The 15,000-nt window shown below is 40.5% G+C and overlaps 1 protein-coding gene across 1 annotated transcript in view; it reads right to left on the minus strand.

The window, feature by feature from the left end:
- Window positions 1-15,000, minus strand: part of LOC134310888 (A disintegrin and metalloproteinase with thrombospondin motifs 16) — a 31,225-nt gene that overhangs the window by 16,066 nt on the left and 159 nt on the right. Inside the window, exons 2-9 of the mRNA XM_062992615.1 lie at window positions 13,691-13,760; window positions 12,546-12,880; window positions 8,135-8,399; window positions 6,851-7,047; window positions 5,581-5,664; window positions 5,020-5,179; window positions 1,750-1,855; window positions 1,429-1,566 (exon numbers count right to left, since the gene is read on the minus strand). Coding sequence (XP_062848685.1) covers window positions 1,429-1,566; window positions 1,750-1,855; window positions 5,020-5,179; window positions 5,581-5,664; window positions 6,851-7,047; window positions 8,135-8,399; window positions 12,546-12,880; window positions 13,691-13,760 — 1,355 coding nt within the window. The remainder of the gene's footprint in view (window positions 1-1,428; window positions 1,567-1,749; window positions 1,856-5,019; window positions 5,180-5,580; window positions 5,665-6,850; window positions 7,048-8,134; window positions 8,400-12,545; window positions 12,881-13,690; window positions 13,761-15,000) is intronic.

Raw genomic sequence — 15,000 nt, forward strand, 5'->3', positions numbered from 1 at the left:
TATGTACTCCATACACCCATTAAATATGTAGACATCAAACCACGAGCTTGCTGGACATATAATAATAATTCATGGACATAAAAAACATGTGACTATGACATCTTCCACTCTTTTTGGAAGGCTACTTGCAAGATGTGTGTCTGTCCCAATTTGTGACCTGCAGTCAGAAGAGCATCTGAGGCCAGGCACTGATGTTGGATGAGAAGACCTGACTCATAATCAACATTCGAATTCATCCCAAATGTGTTTAATGGCTTTGAGGTCAGGTCAGGGGTCTGGATAAGTAAAGGGAGTTTTTTCTGCACTAAACTTGTCAAAGCATGTCCCTATGAAACCCACTTGGTCAACAGTTATGCAGACTTGCTTGAACAGGAAAGGGCCTTTCCCAAACTTCTGTCACCAATTTGGAAGCATATGACTAACTAACTGACTAATTAACTAGTCTTTACAAGCACTGTTCCCCACTCCAATTATAACAGAAGGACATTGTTTACACAGCACATACCAGTGTTTTCTGTGTGCTGCAGAGCCTTTAAAAATACCAATATCAATAATCCGAAATTGTTTTACAATTTTGTTTAACATAATGTTCCATACCTTAGTTTTGATTAATTATTTGGACAAGATTTTGACCCAAAATTAATTTATTCATTAATTATTCAGTCTGTTTTACCACCACCTGTTCAGGGTTGCTGTGGGTACAGTTCACCAGCAAAAGGTAGGAAACACCCTGGTCTGGTCGACCAATCCATCACAGGGCAAACACACTCACACACACATTCACATTAAGGGCAAATTTACTAGCTTCAATGAACCTGACTGCACGTTAACTGAAACTCCCAAAGAAAACCCAAATGGGCACCCAGATGGTGCGGCGGGATATTCCGCTTGTACACCAGCACTGAGATTCTGAACTCCTTGGTTTGAAACTCAATGTTGCCACCGGTCAGCTGGGCGCCATCTAGCTGGCATTATTGGCGATGCCTGCAGCAGACATGTCTCTGCTAGGGCGGGATGACCGAACTATGTGGGTGGGGTCTTCAAATGCTGTGTAAGGACCTTGACTGACAGATAGAGAGGCGCCTGTGCAGAATGCATGGGTAAAAAAAGGGTTCTGCTAAGGTCTGCACGTGGGTCGGAGGAGGCGTGAGCAGCAATATACCCACCTCGACTGCAATCAGGGATCCCCCAGCAGCGGAAGACAAATTGACTACGCTAAATTGGGAAAAAATGCATAAATAAAATAGAAATCCCAAACGGACACAGGGAGTGTGCAAATTTTACACAGAAAGGATCTAGGATCTGTTTTGAATTCAGGTTTCCCAAAGACTCCAATACGACACAATATACAGTAAAAGGTTTACATTATATACAATATGTTTAACACATAATACATACATCAACAAAAATGCTAGAAGATTTATCTACCTGAGGAAGCGAGTGAGATACTGGCGGCTGCAGGATGACCATGAGAACTGTCCGTTATGTCCAGCTAGTGTAGGAGACATGATCTTCCCTACTGACTTCTTACATACATTTCCTTCCCCATCATGGACCATCCCAAAACTGAGAGCACAAAAAACACAGAATCATATGATGTTCAACCATAAGCAACACCATAATCAATCCTCCTCCTGATATGTCTTCATTTGCTTGGTGTTTCAACGTTTTCGAATTGCTCATTTGTATTTTCACTAAAAGCATACATGAAATAAAGTACAGTATTAAAGGTCAAGAGATGTTTCTTACTTGTGGCCAGACTCGTGAGCGATGGTGAAGGCCAGGCCGAGGCCCGTGTCCTCATTAATGGTGCAGCTACGATATTTACTACACATCCCACTGATTGGAGCAAAACCTGCAGAGAGAAACAACATTTGTCTACTTATTTTAGTCTTTATATGTATTTGTCCGTTCATCCGTTCATCCTATACATCCACTTGTGCTCACTAAACACATTTAAAGCCATTATTTGCATTATTATTATTTGCATTAATAAGAAAAGCCTCTAGAAAGATTTCCAGCTACAATCTGGAACATAAATGCAGGCATTTATTTTCGTTGAGCCACAATAGTAAGTAGTATCAGTGCCTATAAGCTTTCTTCTGAAACAGGAAAGGGCATTCCCTCAACTATTGCTTCAAAATTAAAAGCACACATTCCTTTTAAAGGCAAACCCTGTAGCATTGTGAATTCCCTTTACTGGATCTAATGGACTCAAACTATTACACACAGCTCCAAATTATTATTCCTCCTCCACCACATTTCACAGCTGGTGATCTTAGGCCTGTGGCAATGGAAATCTGAACCAAGCCTCTAATAATGCTGCTTCTAGAGGCAGTTTAAAACTCGGTAGTCAGTGTCGTAAACAATATCAGCACTGCGTGATCTATTCTGTACACTTGAGTAGCTCAATGGCTAAGCTGTTGTTGCTCTTAGACATTTCCGCTCCACAATAACAGCACTAGAGCTAAACAGAGCAGCTCTAGCTGGGTAGAAATCTAACTGGCATTCCAAGGGAACCAGCGGTGAGCTGTGTCTCAGCTGTATATTCCGGAGTATTCCTGTTCTGAACGTGCCAGTTGTGCAGCTCTGTAAATCTGAGACGAACCTTGTGAGTAAAAACGTCAAGTTTAAAGAGCGTGATGGGCTAAAAGAAGCACAGAGCTAGCCTTTAATCTTGGTTTGACCTTGTACAGGCATGAGATGAGAGTGTTTTCTTCTCCCTGAGTGCTACAGGCTTTACAGAGGTCTTAATCACAGCCCAAATCCAATCACCAGGTTCCCAGGTATCTTTGAACTACTGCTGGCTGGACAAAGGGCATGGCTAGCAGGCTAGTATGGCTAGGGGGCATACAGGCTGACAGGAAGCAAGCTTTGATGTCAACTAGGGTGGAGGAACCAAGTTCTCACAGAACAATAAATCTTAAAGATAATTATTAGGTTTTCTATTTTGGCCACTAAAGAAATGGTTTCTGAACCAGCTCTAAAGTAGTTCCGGTCAAACGTTCCGGTCAAATCACAGCTTGAAATCAATGCGCCTGATGCAATGTTACTATGTGGGAAAGTCTACAGCAATAATAAAGGTTTATTCATTTTGCAACCATACTGCTATGATTCGTTATTACTGCTCAGTTATTAATTGTACACAAAATGAAAGAAAGAGAGAAAAAGAAAAATGAATTAAAGTAAAATCTGATGCTATTTGTTGTCTAGCGTGTTAAATGGCTTGTTCTTTGAGGAGCAGATATTCAACCCAGTGAACAGAATGGCATGAATTGATGAGGATCTTTTCGACTCATCAGAGCCGACTGCAACTGACCCTTCCTTGGTAGTTACAATGTACTGCTAAAGTATTTGGACACCCGACCATGAGCTTGCTGCATGTACAGTGACCTCTATGTGATCTATTCAGCTGTAACAACAGCGACTCTTCTGAGAAGGCTTCTCACAAGACTTTAAAGTATGTCTGAGGGATTTTTTTTATCATATATTTTATGCTTTTTCTCCCAATTTAGTGTAGTCAATTTGTCTTCTGCTGCTGGGGGATCCCCTGATTGCAGTCGAGGTGGGTATATTGCTGCTCACGCCTCCTCCGACCCGCACGCAGCCCTTAGCGGAACCCTTTTCCACCCATGCACTCTGCACAGGCGCCTCTATCCGCCAATCAGGGTCCTTACACAGCAACAAATACTGGTCATCCCTCCCTGCACGCACTGCCAATTATGCCTGCAAGATGACGCCCAGCCGACTGGTGTCAATGCCGAGTTTCGAACCGAAGAGTTCAGAATCTTGGTGGTGGTGTGCTAGCGGAATATCCCGCTGCACCACCTGGGTGCAATCTGAGGGAATGTGTGCCCATTAAGTCAAAAGTTGTTTGGCTGGGCACTGATGTAGGTCAAGAAAGCCACAATTGGTGTTCCAGTTCATTCCAAAGCTGTTCAGTTGAGCTGAGGTCAGGGCTCTGTGCAGGACACTGAAGTTTCTTTAAATAAAGCTTTTCTTCATGTCAAGACCTTGCTTTGTGCACAGGGACACAGTCATGCTAGAAGATGAAATTACCTTCCTTAAACTGTTGCTGCAGAGCTGGAATTATAGAATTTCTTTAAAAATCATCCAGTCAAATGGAAGGAAATTACACATTGATTGGTTTTCACATTGATTCATTATCAACCTAATCAACGTCCAATTGCCCGATTGCGTCATGCTTCCTCTCCACCAATGCCTATCCCTGCTCTGATTGAGGAGATCGAAGCTAACCGACTCCCCCTCCGACACGTGGGCAGCAGCCATATGCATCTTATCTCCTACACTTTGACAAGTGCAGTGCAGCTCAGCACTGTGTACGGAAAGACACACCCTAACAGCACTTTTTTCCCGTCTCTGTGCAGGCGCCAACAATCAGCCAGCAGAGGTCGTAATTGTATTAGTCATGAGAGAGTCCCAATCCGGCTTTAATCTCCCACCCCTATCTGAACAACAGGCCAATCATTGTTCATGTGGCTGCTCAGCCCAGCCGGCAGGCAGAGCTGAGAGATAATATGATGTATTCGAGATCCCAGCTCTGGTGTTCCAGCGTGTGTTTTTACAGCTGCGCCACCTGAGCGGCTCATTCATGTATAATTTGAAAAAACTGTAAAAAACATGTTTTCATTTGTCATTCTGGTTGATTAACTCTAGATTGGTAATTTTCTTCATATAAAATCAAACCTAGTAACGTCAACAAAAAATCAAGGGGTCTGAATTAATCTTACAATCAATTACAATCTACTGTATAACAGAACTGTGTTGCTGTGTCGAGCTCTAAAACTTCTACACAGAACATTTAACAGTATGTCTGCAGCATGAGGCTTTATTGACTTATTTTAATTTATTCCAAGCTAGTCAACAGTGCCAATCAAAACACAGTAAAATGAAATGTTTAGGTGTTTAATGACATCTGTGGTTCTAAAAGAGTAAACTGCTAATTCAAGAAAAAATAAGTGTAAAGAAAACCTAGTGCTAATTGTTTTAATTTTATACCTAGCGTGTCACATGGCTCGTTCTTCCAGGAACAGATATCCAATCCAGTGAGCAGGATAGCATGATCATGGCGACGACCTTCTCGACTCTTCAAAGCCGACTGCCACTGACAGAAACTGCTCAGAGAGTGATCAGCATGGTGATTAATCACCAACCCATCCTGAGAGTGAAAAACAAAACACAACAATTAAAGTCTTTAAGTGCCGATTGACCGTGGCTGAGAGGGAAGGCATGGCCGGATGTAACATAATTTTTTGCCACTGCAACAGTGACTCCTGCTGTTGGCTTGAAGTGTGTGAGTGGTGAAACATGTAGAGTGTAGCGTGATCCTCTACATACTGACTCTTTCTGTGAGAATCCAGCACTGGCCGACATAAAAGAAGCAGCCAGTGGATTTACACGTCTACAATTGTCTCCTCTGGCCTAAAGGGTGTCGTGTAACCAGCAGACGTCGCAGACGAGTGCACAAGGAAATTGAGTATATCCAAATTGCAACAATGCACTACAATTTTAACAATAAAGAAGCATTAAAATAAAGCAGATGTTCTGAATTTTACTCACCTGCTGCTGATTCAGCAGAATTAATCCGACTAACACTATATTAATATCTCCTCCTATAGTCCTGTCCTTAAACAGAGAGGAAACCTGTACACACAAAACAATCTGGATCCATAATCCCAAAACAAGTATACTATATGGCCAAAAGTATTTGGACACCTGGCCATTAGCTTGCTGGACATTTTGTTTAAAAAACAACTGCTATTAAAATATAGTGACCTCTATGTCACTCAGGTGGCGCAGCAGTAACACACACTTTGAACACCAGTGCTGGGATGTTGAATACATCATATCGAATCTCAGCTCTGCGTGCCGGCTGGGCTGAGCAACCACATGAACGACGATTGGCCTGTTGTTCATACAGGGGTGGGAGATTAAAGCCGGACAGGGTCTCTCTCATAACTAATGCAATTACAATCTCTGCTGGCTGATTGATGGCGCCTGCACAGAGACAGGAAAAGAGCTGTCAGGGTGTGTCTCTCCGTACACAGTGCTCAGTTGCACTGCACTCGTCACGTACGTACAAAATGCATTTTTGGGTTAGCTTTGTTCTCCTCTATCAGAGCGGGGATCGGCATTGGTGGAGAGGAAGCATGACGCAATCGGGAAATTGGACATGCTAAAAGGGGAGAAAAAGGGAGAAAAAAATAAACAATATATATATATATATGTATAACTATGTATATATGTATATAATGTATATAATTATGTCTGTGGGGATTTGTGCCCATTTAGTCAAAACATTTGAATGGTCAATAAAGCCTTGGGGCTGAGGTCAGGGCTCTGTACATGACACTGGAGTTTCTTTAGACCAAGCTTTTTTAATAGACCTTGCTTTATGCACAGACAGGACCTTCCCTAAACTGTTGCACATTTGGAAGCAAATAATTTCCTTTAGATAGATAGATACTTTATTAATCCCGAATGAAATGAATGATTTATATACTTGATTATAATAATACACCTGATACTTGATTGAAATGAATGATTTATATACTTGATTTAATACACCTGTTAGCATCTGTTGTGACATGAATTCAAAAATTAGAACAGGTGTCCCAATACTTTTATCCATATGTATATGTACAACGTTCAGAATGATGAGGATGTATGCCATGATAAAACAAAGTGAATAATGAGAAGGAAACATGAGCTGGATGGATGGATGTACTGATGGATGGAGGACAGTGAGGACGTAGGTGGTGATGAGAATGAACGCTGAGTTAAAATGACGGATAGATGGAGGGATGAATGAACACAGAGACAGGTGTACCATGTTGAGGACAGTCAGGACGTAGGTGGTGATGTTCTCCCGGCCATGATTCTCAATCATCTTCTGATCGACGACCACCAGCGTCTCCACGTTTAGTCTGTGATTAACATCGAGCTCTGCTGCTCGTTTTTCTCTGCTAGTTAATTTATACTCATCAGGATATGTAAACGTCTCTTCGTCTGGGGGTTTCGGCATATCTAAAAAAGTTAAATCAAATAAATGGTAAGGGTTCTGGGTGTGGTGGCTGATACATCCTGCTCTGGAATATGAAGAGTTCCTATCCTGACATTGCCCTTCACATGACTTCTCTAAATAACTTCGATCATTTACAGAAAGAGACTGAGCAAGAATTTAGCTCGGGGACCCCACAGTTCTGAAATTTGTTTTTTCATGTACTCAAAGTTTTATATGTTGGAAGTTGGTTGGTAATCTGCCTCCCATGTTGGAGCTAATGAAATACACAAACATAAAATATGTAACAGTGTAATCATCTGATTCAGCCACTGTAGTGACTGTCAATTGTCAAAACTACTGTACATCTTTTGAACAATTTGGACATTTGGACAGTTCTCTCCAACTCCACTCTTGACGTCCAACTCATGCACAACGTCCATGATGTAATCTAACTCAGGGTTTTCAAGCCTTGGGTCGAGTCGTGAGCCAAAAAATGGGTCGCAAACGAAAATAATAATAATTAAATAAACATATTTTAACAGGCACATACAAAAAAAAACTTGCATACAAATGTCCCCTTGTGGAGGATTTATTTCTTGTAAGCCACAGTGGGATCAGATTGGCACTATTTTCTATAAGTATATTTGTTTTGCATTTTGTTTTAATCAATTTGGTGTGTTTTGATGTGTTGCTTGGGTCGTGGCAAAAATCATGGACAAAATGTGATCTAACACATATACCCCCCCCACCACCACCACCACACACACACACACACACACACACACACAGGTAAAGCTGCGAGGGCTATTCGAGGCCCGTTACCATTTTTGAAACGGCTCAAAAAATATTTTAGAAATAAAATTAAAGTTGGGCCGCTATTAAGCAGGTTTTAAAAACTGCTTAAACTGGTTGAACTCTGGGTGTCGCTATTGCATAAAACAAATCTAAAAAGCTTCCCATCTTCTATCTCCCAAATGAAAACATAAACGTTACACCTACCCTAATGTTTCCCCGAGTTTTTGGATAAACATGGCGGCTCCAAAGAAACAACAACTAGACAACTACTTAGTTTTAGTCTGAGTAGGTGTAATAAATAACGCCCTTACATACATTTCTTCCTTCTTCCACAGTAGTGTAGCTTCTGCTTTGTGGCATGTCTGTAGTCGTGATGGTGACCGTGCCGCCGGTGTCGCTGTTTCTTTCCGCCCGTCTGTGATGCTTTCTGTGTTGGAGTGTGTGCGGGTGTGTGAGTGTGTATCTTGTAGAGGATGTGAGGTTGATGTTCAGACGGTGTAGTGTGGTTCATCGTCTGTATCTGCTGCTGATGGAGCGGTTTCAGAATGTAATCAGCTCCCTGTGTCCGGATCAAACCTGACTACACACACACACACACACACACACACAGTGTTTATATTGTTGGGATGTTGAAATGTCACCTTTATGTTGAAACACACTACTGATGTATGGTCACTCAGTCACCGGGCCGCTCCAGTGCACAGAGAGCCAAGCGATAATTTCCTCGAATTCAGTGCTGTTCAAAGCTTCAAATATTTTGGCTTGGCTAGTTTGGTTAGCCTGTGTATGTATGTCTGTATATGAAAATTATAGTTAGCATTGGCTACCACAATTTCACCCTCCACAGTTTGCTGACACCCGCCAATAAAACTGTCCATCAGCATGTGTACACACCCATCATCAAATTACACACAGACGTGAAAGGCCATCGTAAACAACAGATCCAGACATGAACTCCAGTCAGATGGATGCACACATCACAAACACCACGTCTAAAATAATCATAGGCACAGGAAGGGGTCCTGGGGCTGGAGCCTTCGTAGATTCACTACAGCCCCAATATACAGAATATATCAGCAAAGCTGAAAGTATGTAACTTCCTTTATAATGCATTTAGCGGCATGGTGGTCACAGCAAGATGGTTCTGGGTTTGATTCCCAGTAGAGTGGTGTGGGTCCTTTCTGTGTGGAGCTGCAGTTTCCTCCGGGTGCTCCAGTATCCTCCCACAGACATTACAAAGACATGCAGTCAGGTTAACTGGAGATACTAAAGTCCCCCTAGAAATGAGTGATATACGGGTGACCTGTCCTGGGTGTTTTCTGCTATTCACCCAGTACCCACTATGACCCTAAATAGGATGAAGCGGTGGAAAAACAGACAATAAATGATTGATTTATTACACCAGTTAACACATGAATTAAAAAAAATAAATAAATAATAATATATATATATACTGTATATATATATACAGTATATACTGTATATATATATATATATATGAGAAGTACTGGGACACCCCAATAGTTTTGTCTATATTAGTGTATGTGAAGTGAATTATTATTATTATTTAAACAGTATTTTGAACAATCAAGGGCACTTGCGCTGATAATAAACCCAAGGTTGCCAGATTTCCGAGAGTGTGCTGCATCCACAGTCCAGACTTTGCTGCACTGATTACAGAAGGGTTCAGACAGAGAAGGTTCAAATCACTATGATCCAAAAGCTCTTGTCACACCTCACTGTAGGGTGGTCACTTCCATAACCCCCAAAAAGAAGGACATGACAGTGGGAAGTCAGGATAGTGTCTACAGCACACAATATTAAAATCTTAATTGATTTAATTGTGATGCAACCAAGTGAACTAGAATATTACTGAATTAATGAATGTTATACTCCCCACATTTATTCTATTTGTGAGTCTATTTGTGATATTTAGTACAAAAAGCATGAAATTCATCTTTCCTGTTCTTTGAAATGAAATGGTTGTTTGGGCTGACCACCCAGAGCTAGGGATGTAACGATGCACCACAAGACATTTAAAAATCGATTCACATGTGTAACGATTCAAATCTGTTTACATTTATAATGAATCGATATTCATTATACATATACAGGACATTTCGCAATAAAGTGGTGAACGTCCTCATGGAAAGTGGTGGCTCTAAACCAATGAAATACAAGTAATTCCTTTTGACATGTTCGTAAGCCAATGACAAACTAATTCATTATAATTGTTACAAGCATCCGGTAAGCTTCCAAATAAGGACAAATACAAGTCCATCCAGGCATTGCACTGGACTCTGGACAGGCAGATGAAAAAATGGTCCGTCCACCTTAAAACTGGACGTGTGGACACCCTAACTTACTGTAATGCAACTGCACCAGAGACATTCTGCACACATTGGATATAACGTTCTGTTTTGGAAGCTTCATCAGAATTCAAGTTGAACCTGAGACTACTGAGAACATATCAGCCTAGACTAGCTGCCAAATAGCTATTGCTTGTTTGGGCTAATTATTACTCTGTGTGTGTGTGTGTGTGTTCATTTGTATTGCATTTCTTCACACTTTTAGATTCAGTTGGCAGACCGCCCCCCCCCCCCCCCCCCCCCCCCCCCCACCACTTAAAACACCTTCAGGAACGCCTGAAAATAATCCTTCTTTTTACAGCCATCGCAACTAGCTGCTATTAATGCTAAGTATGCTAAGAGGCCAGTCTTCTGAGGTAAGCATGGTAGCATGAATTATAAATGGAATTGTCCTTTTTGCATGAAAAGCACATCTGTACAGGTTTTATGATGCAAGCTGAAGATTTGCAGAGATTTGAACTGCATATGGTCTTTAGATTTGCTAACTGCTGGACGTTATCATGTCCAACACAAATCATTTCATATTTCTGTAAAAATCCATTTAGCTTGTTCATCTTTAATCTGTCTGTCCGTATGTCTGTTTGTCAAACCTTTCATCTGCTTGTCCTTGTATCTGTTTGTCTATTTCTTCTTCTGCCTGTCAACCTGTCTGTTTGTTCGGTTGCTTGTCCATCATCTGCTTGCTCATATGTCTGTCTCTTTTTTTAACTTCTTGTTCAAATGTCCATTACTCCATTCTTTTATCTGCCTGTCCACATGTCTGTTTGTGCTCTCATTTATCTTTATGTCCACATGTTCATTTGTTTATCCAATTATGTGTCTGTCTACATGTATGTTTGTACAATTACATTTACATGCATGTGTTTGGCCCTGGTCAAACTTTAGTTTGTGCAAACATACCAATCAGAATTCACATTCTGAGCTACTGACTGGACTGAGAATGGTGAACAGAATCTGTTTAATAGAAGTTGGACACACTTTTTAATCTTCAGTAAACCCTCCATCCGGATCAGGATTGTGCTGTGCACTAGGAACAACAGGTGCACGGCAGGAATACACCCTGTAGAGGGCACCATTCCAGCACAGGACATCAAACTCTTAGAGTATGTTTTCTTGGCACTCTGATCAGAAAATTTGAGATCTGACTGGTGGTCGAACATGGACCTGGTCAAACTTTAATTTGTGCACAAATGCCTGGAGTTTAAGAATACACATTTTGAGCTACTGATTGGACTGAGAATGGAGAACAGAAACAGTTAGGTAGAAGGTGGAAACGCTTTATAATCCAGTAAACCCTCCATCCTGATCAGGATTGTGCTGTGCACTAAGAACAATAGGTGCAAGGCAGCAATACACCCTGTAGAGGGTGATAATCCAGCACAGGACACAATCACTTTAAAATCTTACAGTATTTTTTCTTGGCACTATGATCAGGAAATTAAAGCTCTGACTGGTGGTCGGACATGGATAAAAGAGTAATATTGCATATATTAATCCTACTTTTTAAATCACTATTATTTTACTATTTCAATAATAATAAATCCACATTTAAAGTACTTTTCACAGAGCACTTGGAAGGAAGAATTTCAGACATGTCATCTGGGACTACAGAGGAGTCTCTGTCCTCTAGTAAAACCTCACTGACCCTCAATTTTTGTGGGTTAGTGTCTTGCGGGTTTGAAAGAACCTAAATATCAGGACAAAATCTCATGAGAAATCAGATGGAACATTTTTGTCACTGGACCCTTTTTTTTCCCCTCAGTTTCTCTTTTGTCTTTCCCATTCTGCTCCCAACTTGTGTTCTACACTTCTCGCCTGTTGCAGTTTGAATCATATGATGTGGAGCCTAAAAACAGACTTTTATAGTACAAAAGTTTATTTCATTCATGAAACACTTCATGGCTAAAGGTTTGCAAGGTCAAGACACACATATCACATCAGTCATTCAGTAATTTCGAGTTGGTTTTACTGCTATAACTAAATTTTGAAGCATGACTGCAGGAATTCACTTCCATTCAGTTACAAGAACATTAATGACACTGGGTATTAATCTAGGGTGAATAGAACCTGGTGTCGTGTCTATTTGAGGACAGGGTTCTGTAGTCAAGTTGTTCCCTCCAAACTCTGAAATCATTATTTTTGGAGCTTGCTTTGTGCACTGCCATGCCAAGCCGAGCTTGCTGAAAAGGTTCTATAAAGCTGCAATGTTTGAAGTCAAAGCCTTATGGCTAACTGCTTAATTTTATGCACTAAAAGTGGTGTACATATACTTTTGGCCATGTGGTTTAAAGCAACATTTGTAAAACAACTGCAAACACAAGACAATCCAGACTAATTAAACAAAAGCATCGACTCACCATCCCTGCACATGTCGATAATGCCACTGAAGAGTTGATATCTGACCTCAGTAACCCCTGATAGAAGCAGAACTTCTCTTTATCGAAGATCTCAAGGCTCTCTGTACCATTCTCACCCAAAGTTTGGATGGAAAATCCTGGAGCCACAAGACCCAATGAAGGGTTCAGCTCCATGTGGAAGTCCTGCCCAAGACCATGCACTCTGAAGTGAGCTGTGGAACTGAGATCAATACCATCATCCTCTATAGAACGCTTTCTCCGATGATGATTAGCGACGGCATGGGAGATGTAGTGCCCATGATGGTCCACCTCGTACGGAGATACAATCTCAAACTCTAATGAAAGGAAGCAAATGATTTCTTATCAGTCTTAATCAGTCTTCACTAATACAGCATGACACCAAAGGCAGATGTAATGTTATAAGCCAGCAGCCAGTACAACAATTAGATAGACAACAACAAACACTGAACTGCAGCATTTGCAATCCACTCCATTCCACACTTGTAGAACTTGTAGAATTAAAAAAAGAAGCATAACGATGCCAACACATCTGGAGTTTGCACACAAGCATTTATATAGGAATTAATGCTATTAATTCAGCTGCTCATCTTTGGGTTGTGTATGCGAATAATTCTCAGAACACAAAAGCCGCAGTGAAGTACGGTGGTGGGTGATTCACAATATGAAGCTGTTCCTCTGCAAACAGTACTGGAGCATCACACATTGTTGTGAATTGATTCTAATCAGCTAGGAAACAAAATTTGAATGTTGCAACATGATAAGTCCAAAGATAAAGCCACAGTAAGTTGAGACTTCTTTAGGGTTCTGAAGAACAACATGAAAGTGCTGCATGGTCTATAGCCAATCTCCTGACTCCAAATGTATGAATGATTTTGTAATTGCAAGTCCATCTGAGGAACCCTCATAACCCCAGGGAATTACAGTAATGGGGTTAAGTTAAATCCCAATGCTGTAAAATCCTAATAATTTCTAACTATAGATACCTACAAACAGTTACTGCCAAAACCTGCTTCAAAACAAAGTACCAATGTTATTAATTTGCCCTGAAAGTACAAAAGGAGAACACATTCGTATTTAGCCACAAACTGTATACTGTATAACTGTATAAACTGTATATATCTCACCTGTGTTTGCAGGTAACTGCAGAGCTTCCAGCAGTGATGGTCCAGGATCTGTAAAGCCCGACTCACTACTCTAAAAATGTAAAATACAGACAAAGTTTATGCCATCAAACTCATTAATAACTAGAACTTAACTGCTGTTTACTGTTGTTTACATGCCACACTGCACTTTATACATGCTGTATAATACTGTAACTGCATCTTATCTTACTTTACTATTCATCTTATGCTATTTTTATATTTTCTGTACATATGCAAATTCTGCTGAACATGTAAATTTGTACATTGTCTACATATAGTCTTGTCTGTATATTGTATTGTTTGTAAATTGTAGAAAGCTAACGACAGCCGGAAACAAATTCCTTGTGTGTGTAAACATGCTTGGCGAATAAAGCTGATTCTGATTATAGTAAATGCATTCTGCAGGACCAGTTCAGATTAAAATTTTTGGCATTTAGCAGACACTTTTATCCAAAGCTACTTACAGTACTGTGACAGTACACAGTCTGAGCAATTGAGGGTTAAGGGCCTTGCTCAAGGGCCCAACAGTGGCAACCTAGCAGTGGTGGGGCTTGAATCAGTGACCTTCTGATTACTAGTCTAGTATTTTAACCACTAGGCTACAACTGTTCAGATATCTAATGAGAAGGCATCTGGGGAAAATCTTTGCAAAAATTGACTATGAACGAGTGTAGAAATGAGCACAGCCACAACCGAGTTCTTTAAAAAAAAAAAAAACAGATCCTGTTTAACACATAAGGAATGTGTCTCTCAGAGTGCACAGGGGCATTGAGTATATCTAAGTCTGGTTGGATGCAAATAGAAAAAATAAACCCCAGAAAAATAAATAAGTAAAAACAGACAATACATTTTTTATAATTCAATTAAAAAATAGTGCAATAATTTTACAAATGGCTGAAAATACCTAACAGTAGGCTCGAACAAATACAAACGTTTACAAATGTTTGGTTTGATTTGTTCTCTAGCATTTGTTAGCAGCACAGTAGATAAAATCTGCTTCTCTGTGTTGGCATAGTTTACCTTCAGCACCACTAACTGAGAATTTACTACTGAAGACAGATCAGACAGATCTGATCCTCCAGAACCATTCAGTACTTTGCAGACAGCAACACAACCTGGAAGTCTTCTCAATGAAAAAATAAAACTTAGAGCCAATGGAAAGAAATCCAGGAGTCGCAGTGATGTGTTTCCTGTTAGAACTGCATATTGAATCGTTTAATACTGGAAGTCCGTGAGAAGTTCAGGAGACCCTTCCAGTAATGAACTGTACTAGATATAAAAGCACGAGTCTT

This window comes from Trichomycterus rosablanca, chromosome 3, assembly GCF_030014385.1.
Source record: "Trichomycterus rosablanca isolate fTriRos1 chromosome 3, fTriRos1.hap1, whole genome shotgun sequence".
NCBI classification, from domain to species: Eukaryota; Metazoa; Chordata; class Actinopteri; order Siluriformes; family Trichomycteridae; genus Trichomycterus; species Trichomycterus rosablanca.